The sequence below is a fragment of the Anthonomus grandis genome, chromosome 14 (genome assembly GCF_022605725.1).
Source record: "Anthonomus grandis grandis chromosome 14, icAntGran1.3, whole genome shotgun sequence".
In the NCBI taxonomy this organism is placed as follows: Eukaryota; Metazoa; Arthropoda; class Insecta; order Coleoptera; family Curculionidae; genus Anthonomus; species Anthonomus grandis.
Window position 1 is genome coordinate 18,780,432 of NC_065559.1, and position 17,596 is coordinate 18,798,027.

Consider the following 17,596-nt stretch of genomic DNA (forward strand, 5'->3'; position numbering starts at 1 on the left):
TTTATGGAGGTTTTTTGTTTCAGTATAAGCTTCAGCCAATGGAGGACTGTTTTTATTCAACCAATATTTATTAGTTAAATTAGACATACTCAGTTAATGAATTTTAGCTATTAGTGGGTTATTCTGTTATTGCACATTTTTAATCAAAAGTTTATCTGCTAAAAAAACTTAATATCTTGTGTCTCGTTTATTGTCAATTTTTGGACTAGAAAAATTTGGTCAAATTGTAATATTCAAGCAAAGGATATGCTGTTGTTCTACGCCAAATAACTTATGGGACACCCTGTATAGATACACTTTAATAGCCTATTGTTTTAATAACAACATACACTAATCATTTCATTGCTATTCTATAAGATCCTGTTAAAAGTCTGCCTTCCATATAAAATGATGATCCCGCGAAGATGCTTTACCAGTCATCATAATTATCCAACGATTAACAGTATTTTTTTTAATACATTTATCCGGTCGCGAGCGTAAGATAGTGAACCGTAAACGAAAAAGAGTCAGTTGAAAATGAACTGTGGTTGTGCTGAGACGTACATTGGACCGCCCCTCACCAATACGTGTGGGGGTGGTACCTTCGTGATGTTCATGGCCCTTTTGGACACATTTATCAAAAGAAGATGCGAGATTTCAGAAATCTGTGAGAGAATTACGCCTCGATTAAGACCGGATATGGAGTATGATTTTGTGGTTATTGGTGGAGGAAGTGGGGGAGCGACTGCCGCGGGAAAGTTAGCGCAGGAAAAGGGGTGGAGGGTGCTATTGATCGAAGCTGGTGGAGATGAACCTCCGGGATCTCAGGTAATTTTTGATTTTTTTTTACTATATGATATTATATGAAGTTATTATTAATTTGTTTCATCTTCTTACCTGTACAAAACCAGAAAATATTTTAATTATTTTAAAGGGTTTAAAAAAATTATCTTTATACTTTAAACCAGAATAGATTACACGATAAATTAAAATGATTGAGTATTTTATTTATTTTTATTATGATTTAAAGAATAAAATAAATAATAAGTACTACTATTTATTATTTAATTTAACGGATTATTAGAGTAATATTAAATTTTGAAGGAATCCATGACTTAGAATGAAAATTCATTACAAAAGTATTATTAGGATCCTAGAAAAATATATGAAAATTTTTAGAATAAAAACTTAATAATCGACTTTAATTTGTTACGACAAAACGCAAATGGTCTTAAATCTAATTAATATTCGCATATAAAAAAAAAAAAAGAAATTGGTATACTGAAATCTTGATCTAAATCTCAATTTATTTACATAAACATGAAACAAAATATTAAAAATAAAAAAATTTTATAATAAGGTGGAAAAGAATAAAATACATAAAACAAAAAAAGAATAAATTGACATTAAGGCAGAAGTCATCAAATAGTTTTTATTTTCACGCTTTTTAGGGTGCCTGAACAAGGCGTACGGCAAAAATAGCGTCTAAGCTATAGGACATTATGTAAAAGGTTCTACAGCAAAGTTGTAGGGTTGCCAAAAATCCACAAACTGAAAATATTTGTACGTATACAGGGTGGGCCACAAAAAAGTTATTAAATTTTTTTATTTTAAATAAACGCCCTATACAGGGTGTCCTATTTGCCATGTGTGACTATTGCTACTTCCGAAACTATAGGAGATACGAGGGCGGTTAAATTAGAAAAATTGTGCGAATTTTGATGTTTATTCTAAATCCTTTTACAGTGTTGCAAAATGTTTATTAGTTCCTAAATTAAAGGGTGATTTATAAAAAGCGCCAAATTTTATTTTTATTGTTATTTCCAAAATTATTGATTTTAAAAACTTTCTTTTAAATACAAAGTTTTATAATTTTTTGTGCTCTACAAAAGTTCACCTTTAATTTTTTTTATTTTTTATAACTTACTTTAAAAGCATTTTTTATTCCCTTTAAAATGATGTATCTCATTCATATGTTTCTCAACATTCCGTTGTATTAATAACCATCATCAGGAATTTTCTTAATGCGGGTGTGATTTTTTGTTAAATTGTAAATTAATTACTTATTAATACAGTTAAAAGTTTTTTCTTTTTAATTATTATTTAAAACTATTTATAGACGCTACAATAATATAAAAGCAGCAAAATTAATAATAATTCCATTTTAGACATAAAAGTACTTTTTTAAAAATCTTTATAAAGTATACAATTTGTTTAGCTGTCATGAATTTATCTATTTAATAATGATATAATTTTACCTATAAATTTGAGAGGAATAGAAGCAAACAAAAAAATAGATTCTTAAATTCTGTAGAATCTCTAATTTTACGCTACGAAACAATTTGGGCCTCCTTTCACTTTTCAGAAAAAAAAATTACAGGCAGCAATTTATAATAACGGTCAAATATCAATATAACAAATCAAATAGTATTATTTAAATTGTCAGCTCCTAAAACTTTTCTTTTTATAGATTCAAAAATGTTTACTACTAAAATTTACTCAGTAAAAGAAAACCTTAAATCATAAATGTCTAAAAAAAATTAATATTCCTTAAAAAGTATAATGAAATCGTTATTAGGCCGAGCGTCTTTTTATTTTCCTCCAAAATATATACAATATAAACATTTATCAACGTCATGGCAAGATCTAGCCTAGGGTTAATCTATCAAGCTAACCATACTAATTAAAACTAGCAAATTATTGATAAATTATAGAGTAAATAGGAAATCTAATTAATATACAGGGTGTTTCAAAATTCACTACATATATTTTAAGGGCGTATTCCTGAGGTCAAAATAAGACTTTTTTTTCCTATAAACATGGGTCCTAAAATGCACCCCCTTCAAGCTACAGCCATCGCAAGAAGTGTAAAAAAATCGATTTTTTAAAACTGTGTCTACAGTTTTGCATTAAATTTAACGAAATTTGGAATACCCCTGTTATTTTAGGCGGTATATTTACTTTTTATCTTAGAAAAGGCGTAAAACTAATTTTAAGAGGTAAACTGAGGGGATGCACACTTTTGACGGCCAAAATTTTATGTACGCATACATTTTTTTAAAAATTAAGCTACACCAGAATATGGGCCATACAAAAATCTAAATTTTATATCTCTTGCATTTTTTTGATAATACAAATAGTTTTTGAGAAAATCTCCGATTAATAAAAGGCTACCAATAACGTAATAATTAAAATTTAAACAGATAATATTAAGTAGTAGGCTGTGACTATTTGTTTTAGGACATTTTTTAAGCGGCACGACATTTAACAATAAATAGGTAGACTGGTTTTGTTATTGTTGAAACTTTGTTTTTGAGGTTTTTTTAATAAATTGATGAATAATTATTTACATTAGAGAATTACGGTTTATAAAAATACAAAAATTGGTTAAAAAATTATTTAACATTTATTAACATAATAATTAATTATTTTTTAAATAAACAATAAACTTCTGAGAAACAAATATTTTTTTTATAAAAAGTGCTCGAAATGCGCACCCCCCGCTGCAATACAAGCCTTCATTCGTCTTCTCATAGATTGTGTTACTCGCTCTAAAATTCCGGGAGTATTTCTTATTGTTTCAAAGGCATCAATAATTCTTTGCCTTAGGACCTCGAGTGAAGGCACTTGACCAGGATTATAGACGAGGCTTTTTACATATCCCCGAAAAAAGAAATCCAGAGGATTGCGGTCTGGGGAGCGTGGAGGCCATGGTATTGGGCCTGCTCTACCAATCCATCTCTCAGGAAACACAAAGTTCAAATAGTCACGCACTGTTATATGGAAATGAGGGGGGGCACCGTCATGCATAAACCACATGTTCGCTCGCACATTTAAAGGTATATTGTCTAGTAAACCATTTAAATGGTGCTGTAGAAAGTCTAAATAAGTGTCGCCAACTAAAATTCTAGAAAAAAAGAAAGGACCAATTAACTCATCTCCCACTAAACCTGCCCATACATTAAGGCTAAAGTGCTCCTGGTGGTGAGACTGCCTAATTTCGTGCGGATTCTCTGCTGCCCAAACATGCACATTGTAAAAATTCACCACCCCTTCCCGCGAAAAATGAGCTTCGTCTGTGAATAGAATACTTGATAAAAAATTATTATCTCTCGCGCATCTCTGAAGTAAACACCTTGCAAACTGTAAGCGCCTTGGGAAATCTTGAGGTAGCAAAGCTTGAACTCTTTGAATATGGTATGGATACAAGCTATTTTCGTGCAAAACCCGCCAGACAGTTGCATGAGAAACATCCAAATTCCGAGCTATTTGTCGGGTGCTTAGGCCAGGATCGTCGTCGATTGCATTCAAAATTTGCTCCTCTGTCACTGGGTTTCGTGCTTGTTGCGGTCTGCCTGCATTGTTCCTTGTATGAAAAAAATGCAAGAGACCAAAAATTTAAATTTTTGTATGGTCTATTTTTTGGTGTAGCTTAATTTTTAAAAAAATGTATGTACACATAAAATTTTGGCCGTCAAAAGTATGCACTTCCTCAGTTTACCCCTTAAAATAAGTTTTACGCCTTTTCTAAGATAAAGAGTAAATAGACCGCCTAAAATAACGGGGATATTCCAAATTTCGTTAAATTTGATGCAAAACTGTAGACACAGTTTTAAAAAATCGATTTTTTTTACACTTCTTGCGATGGCTGTAGCTTGAAGGGGGTGCATTTTAGGACCCATGTTTATAGGAAAAAAAAATTCTTATTTTGACCTTAGGAATACGCCCTTAAAATATATGTAGTGAATTTTAAAACACCCTGTATACAATACACCAAGAGTATATAAAATGAGCAAGAACTAAACATTTATTTAACCTAGAATAATAATTATTTTAACTGCTTAAAGGTTGTTACAGGATAGAGAGACTTTTTTACAGAGACAATAATAAATTATACAGATACTTTGGGATGTATTTTTATATATGATGCTGTACAGTAAGTTATTTACAAAGACTAGTTTTTTTTAATTCACTCCAAATTTCTTTAGTGCTACAATGTCAAGTTTTTAGATTAAATAGGCATTTTTCTCTGCTCGAATCGCAGTAGTTATATTATTTCTATGCTGGTTATACGTATTTCAGGCCTCCTAAACTACTCCTAAACTTTATAAGAGCCCTATTACGAGGCGCTAGAATCAGCTTAAGGGTTGTCCATGAGCTGTAAATTTTTTTTTATTATTAACTCTTTATGTTGACCCATGTTTATCTAAAATATAAAATATTATTGAACTTGAGATATACATTTTGCAATAAGAGACAAAATCTTTTGATCCTTATAAACACTCTGGAACAGGAAATTTATTACCTTGACTTTGTTTTAAATGGATTTTAGTAATTTTTTTTTAAAGACTTCAAAGTAATTCATAGATCATAATTTTTAAATTTGGACCATTCGAATCCAAGATATTCACTTGCTAATAAGAGACAAAGTCTTTCGTTCCTTACAGGTACTCCTAAAAAAAACTCAAATACCTTCTCCTTTTTTTTTTAAAGGATTTTTAAGAAATTTCTTTAATAAACGTTTGAATAATATTCAATTATTCAATTAAATGAAGACTTTCTAAATTTCATCTACAAGAATTGGAAATATTCCCTACTTTATGAGAGAGAACTTAGTTTGTCTCTCACAGATCCTTTAATAGAACAAACTTTTCTAGTTCACCGCACCATGCATGTTATTCTCTGGTAAGATTATATCGTTGCCATGACACAGGGAAGACACACAGCTTTAAAACCGAATTCGGAGGGATGATATATATATATGGGCTTGAGTAAAAAAAACCTTCTTTGTGACGTAAGTCAATTTCTTAGATACATAGTGCGTTATGATATCGACTTTAGATCAGACTAAAAAAGCAAATTTTCAATAGTATGTAGAATTATTTAAGTTAAAATAAAGCTTCTAGCTTCAGAAACTTGAAAATTAATTTAACGATAAATTAGCCTATAGTCATTTATTTTTAGCTTTATCCAAATTTGTTTACGAAAAGCTGCAGATTCTCTGTGTAAAATTCGAAAGTTTAAAGTATTTTTAAATTGCACAGCGATATCATCATTTCTAGAATATAATTACCCTTATCATAAATATAGGCATTTATAGGCTAGGTTGCTGAGACAACGACTTATTGACGTCACATATATACTTTTCTATAGTATGAAGAAAAACGAGAAATAAGGAGATATAAAGATTAAAAAAATATACTTTTCTTTAATATCTCTCCCCTCTCTTTATTTTTTGAATCAATTCAAAATATTGAAACTTGAGGTAATGCAATTGATGAATAAATGTTATGTTTTAAAGCAAAATTGACAGATGAAAATTTCAAGATGGTTGCTGGGCGCCATCTTGGAAAAAAAATTAATTAGAAAGGGTGGTCTTAAAGCACATCATTTTAAAGCTCCTGACGAGTACTTTATAACCCTAGAATATAAATTCAATATCTTTACCTACTACAAAATGGTGGTACATTTAATAATTACCTGAATTCGTTAACATTTAACTTAATATATCGAATAAATACATTGAGTTCAATTAAGAAGGTGCTGGAAATGGTTGCCTTGAACTTCTTGACACAAGAACAGTCGGTCCGAAATTCCACACCGAACATTGTCAAATACACTAACATCGATATTTCTACAAATATTCGTTATTGTCTGTCGTAAATCCAATTCTGAAACACATTCAGTTTCATACACCTTTTGATTCAAATATTCCCACAAAAAAAAGTCTAGAGGTATCAAATCTAGCGAGCGAGCTGGCCATTCCACAGCTCCTTGACAGCCAATCCAACGACCGGGGAAATTGCTTTCTAAATAGTTCTAAACTTGTCTGGAGTAGTGTTGTGGAGCTCCATCTTGCGGAAAAGCAATATCCATATCGAATTCATTTGGATTCGTTTCGACAATTTCGGTGACTAGAGAGTCAATAGTATTTTCCAGCATATCCAAATACAGTTCCCCTGTTAAATTTTGTTTGATGCAGAGGCTCCATAATATGATTTCCCAATATGAGTCTTCAGAAAGACGTGTGGATTAGTGTCAGTCCAATAATGACAATTTTGTCGATGAACATTACCTTTGAAGAAAATAAACATTTATCACTAGAGCAAATATTATGGAGATATGGTAGGATGCCGTGCAATGGTTTCCGTCATAATTTCGCAGAATTTTGTTCTTTGATCAGGGTCATCTTCAGTTAACTGGTGTCCTATTTGGATTTTGTATGGATGATCCTTATTCCTTTTCAAAAGTCTTCATACAGTAGAAGGACAAACCTCATGTTCATTCGCGAAGGAGGAAGTTGATTGTTAGGGATTAACATCATTAGGGATCATCTCACCAATTATTTGAAGTTGATTTTCTTTCAAAATGAACGGATATACCGGCGGCTTTTTGTTGTTTACACTAACAGTAGTTGTAAATTTAGATACAAGTTCCCGTAAATATTTTCTACAAATAGGACGATTAGGGAAACGATCGTTGAATATCGTGAAAGTTACCTGTCGCACCGTAAATAGAAATTGCTTAGATTTTTTCTTCCAATGGACGAGAATTGACCATTTTAAACTACTACCACTAAAACCGAAAACTAAATGAGGATATTTTAACTGCACAATGATATTTGCTTTCGTACTGATGTTTTTGTTATTATCAACAAAAAAAGAACCAATACCAATTTTTATCGAAATTATCGCTGTCGCTGTGGATACGGCAGAATAACCATTATTTGTAGAGTAGAGGATGTCAGTGTTTTGGTATTCAGGTAATTATTAAATGTGCCACCATTTTGTAGTAAGTAAAGATATTGAATTTATATATAAGTATAAAGAAAAGCACTGTTTATTTGATAAATATTGCATCTTGATTTAATATTATTTTCCACAAATATGAGTGCTAAAATTCGAGAATCATTAGGGTATGACAAGGTGTAACATCAAAACAGATTTTTTTACTCGTATTAAAGATAAATATGTCCGAAAAGAAGCCGTTTGGGTTATAGACCTTAAAAGACTATATGCTATTGCTTTATTGACGTATAGTTTATACCATCATGACATGGAAATTCTTTGGACTATACCGAAATTAAATAGGCTATAAACACACCGTTAAAACTTTTTATAATAAGTGTATAAATTGTAAAAACGCAAAACAACAAATCGCGCTCCTTAAACGTTTAGCTTAAATGGAAGCCTTTTTCCCTGACAAAAAGCTGTAAAGCCTGGTTAATTGAAAATGGGGGAGCCAGCCGCCAAGATCTCTCAGGTAATTTTATTACAACAGCTTAAGATAAATTTATTTATATTAGATTTTGTTTGCCTGGGATACTAATTAAAATTTTAAGTGGTTAAGAATTTTTGGTTATGAAAGGAAAATAGAATTTTGAAAATTAATTTGATCGCCGCAAATTTGTATTTTGCTTTATGAGTTTTATCTTAGTGCTCAAGGTAGGGTAAGAAAAAGTTATAGGGTCTTTGGATAATAATATGTTAATTGTGGCACACGTTGTGTACGGGAAGTGGTCTCCTTTAAAAGTATTTCCTTAATTATATGGCCTCCAATAGACTACGAAATATTGTTATATTTATTGTTTCTAAGAGTTTAAAAAAGTATCTTTAAAAGATTGTGTAATTTTCGGAAAAATCCGAAAAAAAAACGAAAAATATTTTTGTAACGTTATTTCATGTTACAAAGCAGATTACATTACCTCATAACCACTTTTTCTTATACTAAACGATGGTAACTACAATTAATCATACAAAGATCGACAAAATAAATTATTATTGATTCATATATCATTAACATGATAAAATACTATTGTAAGTTAGAAGTAATATCTAATTTACTTTAGAGTTAAAGCTATGCTAATAATACAGAGGTTTTTTCAGTAATGCACCTAAATATTTAATGTATGAGACATAAATTTTTAGAAATTGAGGCTTTAAGCCTTAAATACAATATAATATATTTTAGTGAACATTGGCTTAAGCCTCATGAAGCTGATTCCTTTAAATTACATGGTTACAGCTGTATTGCATATTTTTGTAGAGTTACTCACTTTCATGGTGGAGTGGCAATTTTGGATAATAATAAATTTCTTGGTAATTTTATACCTCGAAATGATATCTCTAATCTATCTCTAGAAATCCACAATGAAATGTGTGCTGTAAAATCTGATAAATACAAATTGGTGATAATGACTTGTTATAGGCCACCATCTGGTGACTTTGACCAATTTATACAGAGACTAGAAAATGCATTGCAGATTTTGGACACTTCAAAATACCACCTTATACTAAATGGCGATTTTAATATTAACTTTTTGCTAAGAGATAATAAAACAGATAGACTCCTTGATTTAGTTGAAACTTATAGCATTTCTCAAAGGATCTTCTGCCCATCTATGCCTCAAGGTAATTAAAGTGACAGTTAATTAATTTGAGTACCAATTTAATAAAGTGGCTACCTTAACTTTTTTTAAACATTTATTTTTATTTACGCCAGATTTTTTTTAAATTATTTATTAATAATAATAGGTAATTCATTTTTATATCTCATAACTTGCTTTTCGTCAATTTTTACAAGAACGGTGATATTTACCAATTACCGACTTTTACTAAGAGCACCTTTTTTATGTAAAAAGCATAGGAACATCATAATCTAATGCCCAAACGGGCAGAAATTAAAATCTTAAAGAAATGGGCCTAAATTTACCAAATACCCCCCTGATTCTGAAACCCCTGGTAAATATTTTTTTTATTTAGTAGGTTCAAAAGAATAAACGTACTAACAATAATTTACCTCCCAAAATTGGTTGCGGTAGCTAAAGTAGTTCCGGAGCTATTAAAAAAAACTAGTTTTTAAAGGTTATTTTCAAAGAGCTCTAGCTCCCTGAGGAAGCTTTTCCGAAACCATGTTTATATGAACTTTTGTTTTTCTTTTGACGTTTTCTATCTGCCCTAGAAGTTTGTAACATGATCAACGGAACACCCTGTATAGGAAAGTACATATTAAAGAAATATGAGTGATACCGAAAGGGTGAATTAAAAACATGTTTTTTTTTTAATTGTAGGTTTAAAAAACGAGATAAGATTTCGAAAAAAAATCCTCTGCCATAAATTTTAACCATAAATCAAATGGTGATACTGAAAAATTATTTGAAAAAGTCGAAAGGATAGTTTTTGCGAAGGTAGAGGGTTTTTGCATGAATACCTTTTTTGAGATTATTTTTGTTGGAAAAAAGGTAAATTTTTTAAAAACAACGTATTTTCTTCTTACAAAAAAGATAAAGATACTTCTGTTAAAAATCGCCTAGAGAGATGGTTTTCGAGAAATGGATTGGCGATGATGGATTGCTACCTGGTAACTCAACATAAGCTGATAAAAGTTATGGCGCTTCAAAAGTAATTATTTAATTATTAAATACTTAATTGAATAATTAAAATTTCCTGATTTTTTAAAACTTCTTATAGCTTTAGAAAATGAAATAAACCAAATACCAACATACAATAACAAGCCTACAACTTAAAAAACCCGTTTCTTGAATTCACCCTTTCAGTGCCCCTAACTCCCTTGATAAGCATGTTCTGCCCTATATTTGTAGGAACTTTTTTTAATATTTTTAGAAGTACTATCTCCCTCTAAACTTTTTTACACGATTTCAATGATTACTCTGTATATTGTTGGATTTAGATAAAGATCAAGCAACCGTTTTATTTTAATTAGACTTTATCAAATAATTTTCTTCTCCTTGTTAAAATTACATGACATTACGTGTTTTTTTATTAATTTGTATTTTTAGAAAATGTTTACTTCGTAAATATGAATAAAATTATAAGGATGTTTACTTATGCGCTTAATTTTTTATCTTTCCTCTTTTAATTTTAGCATAATTTCCTTTATACCTCCTCCCTTATTCTATTCCTTAATCTTCTTCTTTTTTTCCGTCGGATGGTTTTCCTTCAGAAGTACGCTTTTTAAATCGTTACATAATAATATTTTTTTATTAAAGCCTCAACAAAGTTTAGAGAACTTTCTATAAAAGATATTTCAAACACTCTGCATATTATAGCCTATTGCCATCTTTAAGTATTACATTTTTTATTACACAATCTAAGATTTTTTCTGTTGTTTAATACTCAAAACCACATATTTACCGGAATTTTTGAAGCTATATTATTATTTATAATAAAATTTATGTAATCATGGTACTAAATGTAGCAGGAAGGTGCAAATTAGTCTTCTTTACTTATCTTCTGAATAATATACCACGAATTCTTTTATTACTAATATAAAAATATTAATTTTTAATTAGAAAATAAAATAAGGCACCCTATTAAACCCTATTAAAATTTTGTTGATAGGTTGCTTAATGCCCCTGAATCCTCAAAAACCTTAAAATTTAAATTTTCACCTAGGACAGCTATACATAATAGAAATGTAAGATATTGGCATCGATATGCTATAACACAACATAAAACTGCTATTTTTGAAAGATCATTTATACAGTGCATCCCAAAAGTTATGTCTAAATTCATTTAAAATTCGTGGGTGTGTTCGAAAAAAAAAACGCTCGGACCCGTCGATTTTTATTTCAAGTTGCGCATTTTTGTACGTGAAGTTTGTATATACAGGGTTGCTCAAAAATAAATTACGATCATCAACTTAATTTTTTCAAATAAAAGCACCTTTTTTTTATTTAATTTTTGAGTTTCGCGTGGAATTCTACGTATGTTTCATGCATTATGTCCTATACCTAAAGTCAACAGTTATCGAAAAAAAGACGACCAAACCTTATTATTGAAGTTCACCTTACGAGTCACCTTATCTCTGAGAATTTTTATACAGAGCAAAATTCCATTCATTCGTGTTTTTTGTTGGCTGGTGACCGTGTATTTTCTTAAAACTGTATGACAGTTGTACGCCAAACAGATATTGTCAAGTGTGAAGTGTACGAGCAAAGTTGCGGTTTTCACAATGGTAAAGTTAACGGAACCAGAAAAAATAGAAATTCTGTGCATGGTTGGGTTTGGTGATAGAACACGTACTCAAAAAGAAGCTGCTCAATTATCCAATGAAATTCATCTTGATCGTCCTCTGATATGTCAAAAGGTGGTGAGTAGAATAGAGGCTAAATTTAGAGAATTCGGTCATGTTAGAGATCTGCCGAAATCTGGTCGTCCTGCTTGAGATGAAAATGAACAACTTGACGTTTTGCTTTCTTTGGAAGAAAATCCATGCACTCTTCTATCGCAGATTGGGGCAAATTTACACATGGCGAAATCACAAATAAAAAGCACATATATCACCCCTATAAAGTTATTTCTGTGCAAGAGTTATGAGTTATTTGATGACTATTTCGATAGGCGAAATGAGTTTTGTGAAAGCTTACAAAACATGTGCAATCTAAATAATAATTTAGTAACAAATATTATTTTTTCCGATGAAGCTACGTTCTGTTTAAATGGTAGTGTGAACAGACAAAATTGTCGATATTGGGCAACAGAAAATCCGCATTGGATGATGGAGCTAAACACTCACGTACTCAAAAACTAAATGTGTGGTGTGGAATAGTGCGCGAAAGAGCAATAGGTCCCTTTTTCTTTGAACAGACTTTAACGGGACAAGTGTATCTCGATTTTCTCCAATTTGAATTAGTTCCAGCATTACTAGCTTTATTTCCGAATCCATTGGACCCAGACTATCCTGATGAAGAACTAATTTTCAAGCAAGATGGCGCTCCTCTGCACTATGCTGCCACTGCGCGTAGATTTTTGGATAAAACCTTTCCCAATCGGTGGATAGAAAGGAGAGGACCCATCGAATGGCCTGCTGGATCGCCTGACCTAACAACAATGGACTTTTTTTTTGTGGGGATACTTCAAGTCGAAGGTATTTGTTAATAGGTCAAATAATCTAGACGACTTGAAAGAGAGAATTCGCAGAGAAGTGCGCGCCATAACTCCGGAAATGATTGAAAATGTACAACGAGATGATTGCCTAATATCCAAGGTCAAGCCGTGAATGGCAACCATTTTGAACATTTAACTTAATTTTTGTTCTTTTTTTATTTGTTACATGAACCGTCTTTTTTTCGATAACTATTGACTTGCAAAGGTGCTTTCATTTGAAAAAATTAAGTTGATGATCGTAATTAATTTTTGAGCAACCTTGTATATACAAACTTTACGTACAAAAATGCGCAACTTGAAATAAAAATCGACGGGTTCGAGCGTTTTTTTTTTCGAACATACCCCTGAATTTTAAATGAATTTAGACATCACTTTTGCGATGCACTGTATATAACGTTATCAGCATATACAATTTAATACCGGATAATTTGGAAACTTTTAATATCAACAAATTTAAATTTAAGTCGCGACAGTTTTTTATGGACATACAAACAAATGGACTATGAACTTGCTGGGTGATTTGTGGTGGAAAGGGGCTAACTACCATTGGCTAAAGCATATCTACTTTATTAGTTAAGCACTATGAAGAAGATTGGGCGACTGACTAACACCTTAATTTTTTCAAACAGGCATTTGATTTTGAAAACCCTTATGATGTAGATCATCTAGAGGACCCTGAAGAGGAGATTATCTCTGATAATGAGGATGAAGATTTAAGAATTTAATTTTTGATATTTTGTTTAATAAAAACATTACCTTTAAAGTTCGTTTTTGTTTTATTGCAAAGGCTTAATTTTTTTTTATTATAAATTTTATAATAATAATGAAACTTTTTTTATTCTCTAGTCTCATTAAGAAAATAATCACAACACTTATAAAAAATAAGATGCAAAAGCAGATATTTGCTGGTCTAAGGTGCAAAACCAGACATATCCATTTTTTTTCTCAAGATATCTTTTTATTGATAAGCTATTTTTTTATATAGCGATTATTAGCTATCAACATTTCAAATATTTTATTCAAAACCGGTTAAAGTTAATTAGGTAAAAATTATGATTTTTGCAGGTTTTTCTCATTTTACTCAAAATGGCTTATATGTCAAATGTCTGGTTTTGCTTTTATACGCTTCATATGATAGGATATCTCACTAGATTGTATATACAAGTTTTTTTTCCTTTAGCTTTGTCGATAAAATATAAATTTTCTGACAATAAAGCATTTGATTGATTGGTTGATTGGTTAGGGAATCGATCATTACGCATAGACAGGTGCTTAAAGACGAAATAAAGTAACGCGCACGCATGCATTTCGTGTACTACACTACTCGCCTGTTTCGTCATTGTCTTTCAGTACGACATGAGTAAGCATCTGTTTTTGATAGGGGTACTAATATTCTTCGGCTGAATAATAAGTTAAAATAAAAGTAATTTGGAGACAAATCTGTGGATCTAGGAGGTTATTTAATTTTACCAGTCCCACTAATGAGAAGGTTAGGAAAAGTATTTATTAATTATATAAATTCTTTTTTAATTTTAAGATGACTTTGGTTTTGCAGTAAGTTAACGTATTGTTGAGCGCTTAAAGTATCATTAATAAAAAATAACCCTATATTATGGTTTCCCAAAATACCATTCAATTTTTTAAAATACTCGGTAAGGAATTAAAAGTTTTTGTGCTCATTTGGTTGCCCGAGATCAATATCGCACAATAAGGGAATTGTGTTTCCCATGTAATCGAAAAGAAGATTCAACTGAAAATAAAATATTTCGTAAAAAAATTACATCATGGTTTGACAAAATTCTATTCTTTGACTCTGATCTTCAGGAAATATCTCCAGAGTTTATTCCAAATACCGGTAACAGTTTTAAGCCAGCTACTTACACGCCTGTCGCAGGAACAACATAGAGTTATGGCCCTTAGTTGCTTCCCTAAATGTGCTGTGTGTAGGCAAGCAGGACAATTTTCGTAAATCCACTTCGCACATGTATAAAATCACATTATACATGCGGGCCAATTTGAGCACAATTTGAATCAGTTCGTACATAACCAACGAAGCGCGTGGTATTGTTCATCCCGTCAATACTAAATACAATCTCCCACGCCTTCCCTTTAGTATCAAGCGCAACCCCTCTTTTTTTCAGACATCTTCTCACGAAATTCCAGCTTCTGAATCACAATGTGCGGGTAGGAATTCACCACATATCGAGATCATACAAAATAAAAATTGCGATATGGTATAACAGAGTTCCTATAACTAATATTTAATAAAGCTTAAAAATAACACCAGACAAAAACAACAGTTACTACGAATATATCCAAATTCTGTGTAACTAGAAAGAAATAAACCATTTCATAAATATTACTATTTTTATTTCTTACCTTTATGTAGTGTTTAAGAGATTTGTAGATAGCCCAACATGTCCCAGGAATCATTATTGACATTAATTAAGGTGATATAATAGTTCTTAATTTTAAATCTTCATAGCTTTGTCCGCTAAATAAAAATCATAGAGTAGCAGTTAGACGTTGTCGAGCACTTATAGTTTTCCGCATCAATGAATCTTGTTTTTTTATTATTGGTGTCACCATATCAAGGAGCTCTTCAAAGGAATCTACATATGTCCATTCGCAAAAAGTTTTTAGGATCATCTACTTCCAATAATTGCCTGACGTTCATGTGGCACAAATCTTTTCTTTTCTATAGCCACCCCTTCACTCAATATCTCCTTTTTTTTCTTTTTTTTTAGTAGAATAACGGAAAGAGTTAATGCTACATCAACTTTTTGCTGTAATGACAATATCGGCGCCGGCTTCTTAATTAGTGCGGTACAACTCACACGCACTTGCACACTTAACCTGAACAGTCAAATTAAAAAACATCCAGGAACGTGGGTAGTAGAGCTTCCTAAATTGCCCCATTTGCCATATGCCCTAGGTTGCCCCTGCTGCAGCCGTGTGAATAGTCTGCTTTATGGTCCATATTCAGTTCTACTTAACCGTGACTACTTACTCTTCAACAGTTCTACTTAATAGTGTTTAATTCACTTGTATGGCATTTGTATTATGTGGTGGCATTTGGTCAAATACATTTGAAAACAAATCTCTACATTGAAATGCCGAACTGTCTCCATTAAACCATTTAATAATTCAAACTCTTTAAGAAGGAATATAAACAGCTATAATACGTTAAGAAAAAAATTATAGCGCTTTAAAATTCAACAGTGCAGTGTGCAGTCATAAGAAAATGACGCATGCCGATATTCTGTAAAAAATAAAAACAGCAAATATCTGTCAGACGACCGGAGAGGGCCGCTTATTGACGACATGAAGCGGTGCTGTCAATATTTTAATAATGCGTAATCTTTAATTCCCCATCCTGTATATTTTCAAATCGATTGCTTTGTAAGTACATATTTGAAAGTCGTTGGAATAAGAAACCTCAATTGTTTGGATGAGAATGAAAAAAAGATTTAAAAGAATTATTTCAAATTAAAAAAAGGCTAAACTCCTCACTCCTCTCTCTCATATTTAATGGTTAAACAGTGAGTCTCTAAATTTGAAAAGAGTTGTACGAGCACTTCCGATAAATCACGTTGAGGACCCCCGTATAAGTCACATTTGAAATCATTAAAAATCATCATACCATAAAATGGTGATGAAGGACAACACAATCAAAATAAGTGAGATAGCTGAGTCTGCTAGGATGGCGATTGAATATACGTTATATTTTATATCAACATTTGCACATAAAGAAGCTCTGTGCAAGGTGACCGTGAGCGTGATTGCTCATGTTCAATCAAAAGTTGACCAAGAGGAAAATTTTGCGCTATATAAGCAGAACCCAATAAATTTTTGCAATGAGAACTGTTAACGAAACTTGCATTACACTCAGTCTAAACACTAAATTGAGGCTCACAAAGAAGGCAAAAAGAAAATTATCGTTAGGTTTATTGATTTCTGGAGAAAGGTATAACTATTACTAGTCAATATTACGCAGGTTTCGAAAGATGAGGTCAAAAATCAGAGATCCTATTTGACAAAAAAAATATTCTTGTTTTGCTATGACATTAGCCTTGTCTATTTGTCGGTGGATGCAATGGCTAAAATCAACGAATTCAAACTCGAAAGTTTCTCTAATAATTCCTATTTGCAGCCCACAGTGACTATTTTTCAAATTTCAGAAGTTAAAAAATATAACTTGGAGGTGAAAAATTTAAGAAAAACAAAGGAGTCATCAATGCCGCAAATTAATATTTTAAGGGACTTTGACGATTCGAATTAAGATTAGAGCAACGTTATGAAAAATGATTTTATTATGATAAAGATAAGGTAAAAAAAATAAAGCGAAAAAAGAAATTTCAAAAGTAGTTTTTATTTATCAGGTTTTGCAGAACAAAACAGTCCATAAAAAATGTAAATTTCTTAGCATAAGCCTTGTAAATTTTTAATACCCTGCATCAAATATTCATCAGATTGCCATAACCTTTATAATTTTATTTCCCCTGCATCGTACAAATGGCATTATCTTCCTACTCAAGATTTCGGCCGGCAGATGAACCTCTTTAATATTCAAGACCAGCGACGCAAAATTTAATATAAGTAAATTTTATTTTAAAACGGAATAATGAACAAAATCACCTTAAATACGTTAAGATGTTTCATCTCCCCCAGGTTTAATTAGCAACGGGCTTTTGCAACCCTTTTCTTTA

The 17,596-nt window shown here is 31.3% G+C and overlaps 1 protein-coding gene across 1 annotated transcript in view; it reads left to right on the forward strand.

The window, feature by feature from the left end:
- The first annotated feature begins 422 nt into the window (after positions 1-422).
- Positions 423-17,596, forward strand: part of LOC126744723 (glucose dehydrogenase [FAD, quinone]-like) — a 67,174-nt gene continuing 50,000 nt past the window's right edge. The window contains exon 1 of the mRNA XM_050452259.1: positions 423-807. Within this exon, the coding sequence (XP_050308216.1) occupies positions 517-807 (291 nt within the window). The 5' untranslated portion in view covers positions 423-516. The remainder of the gene's footprint in view (positions 808-17,596) is intronic.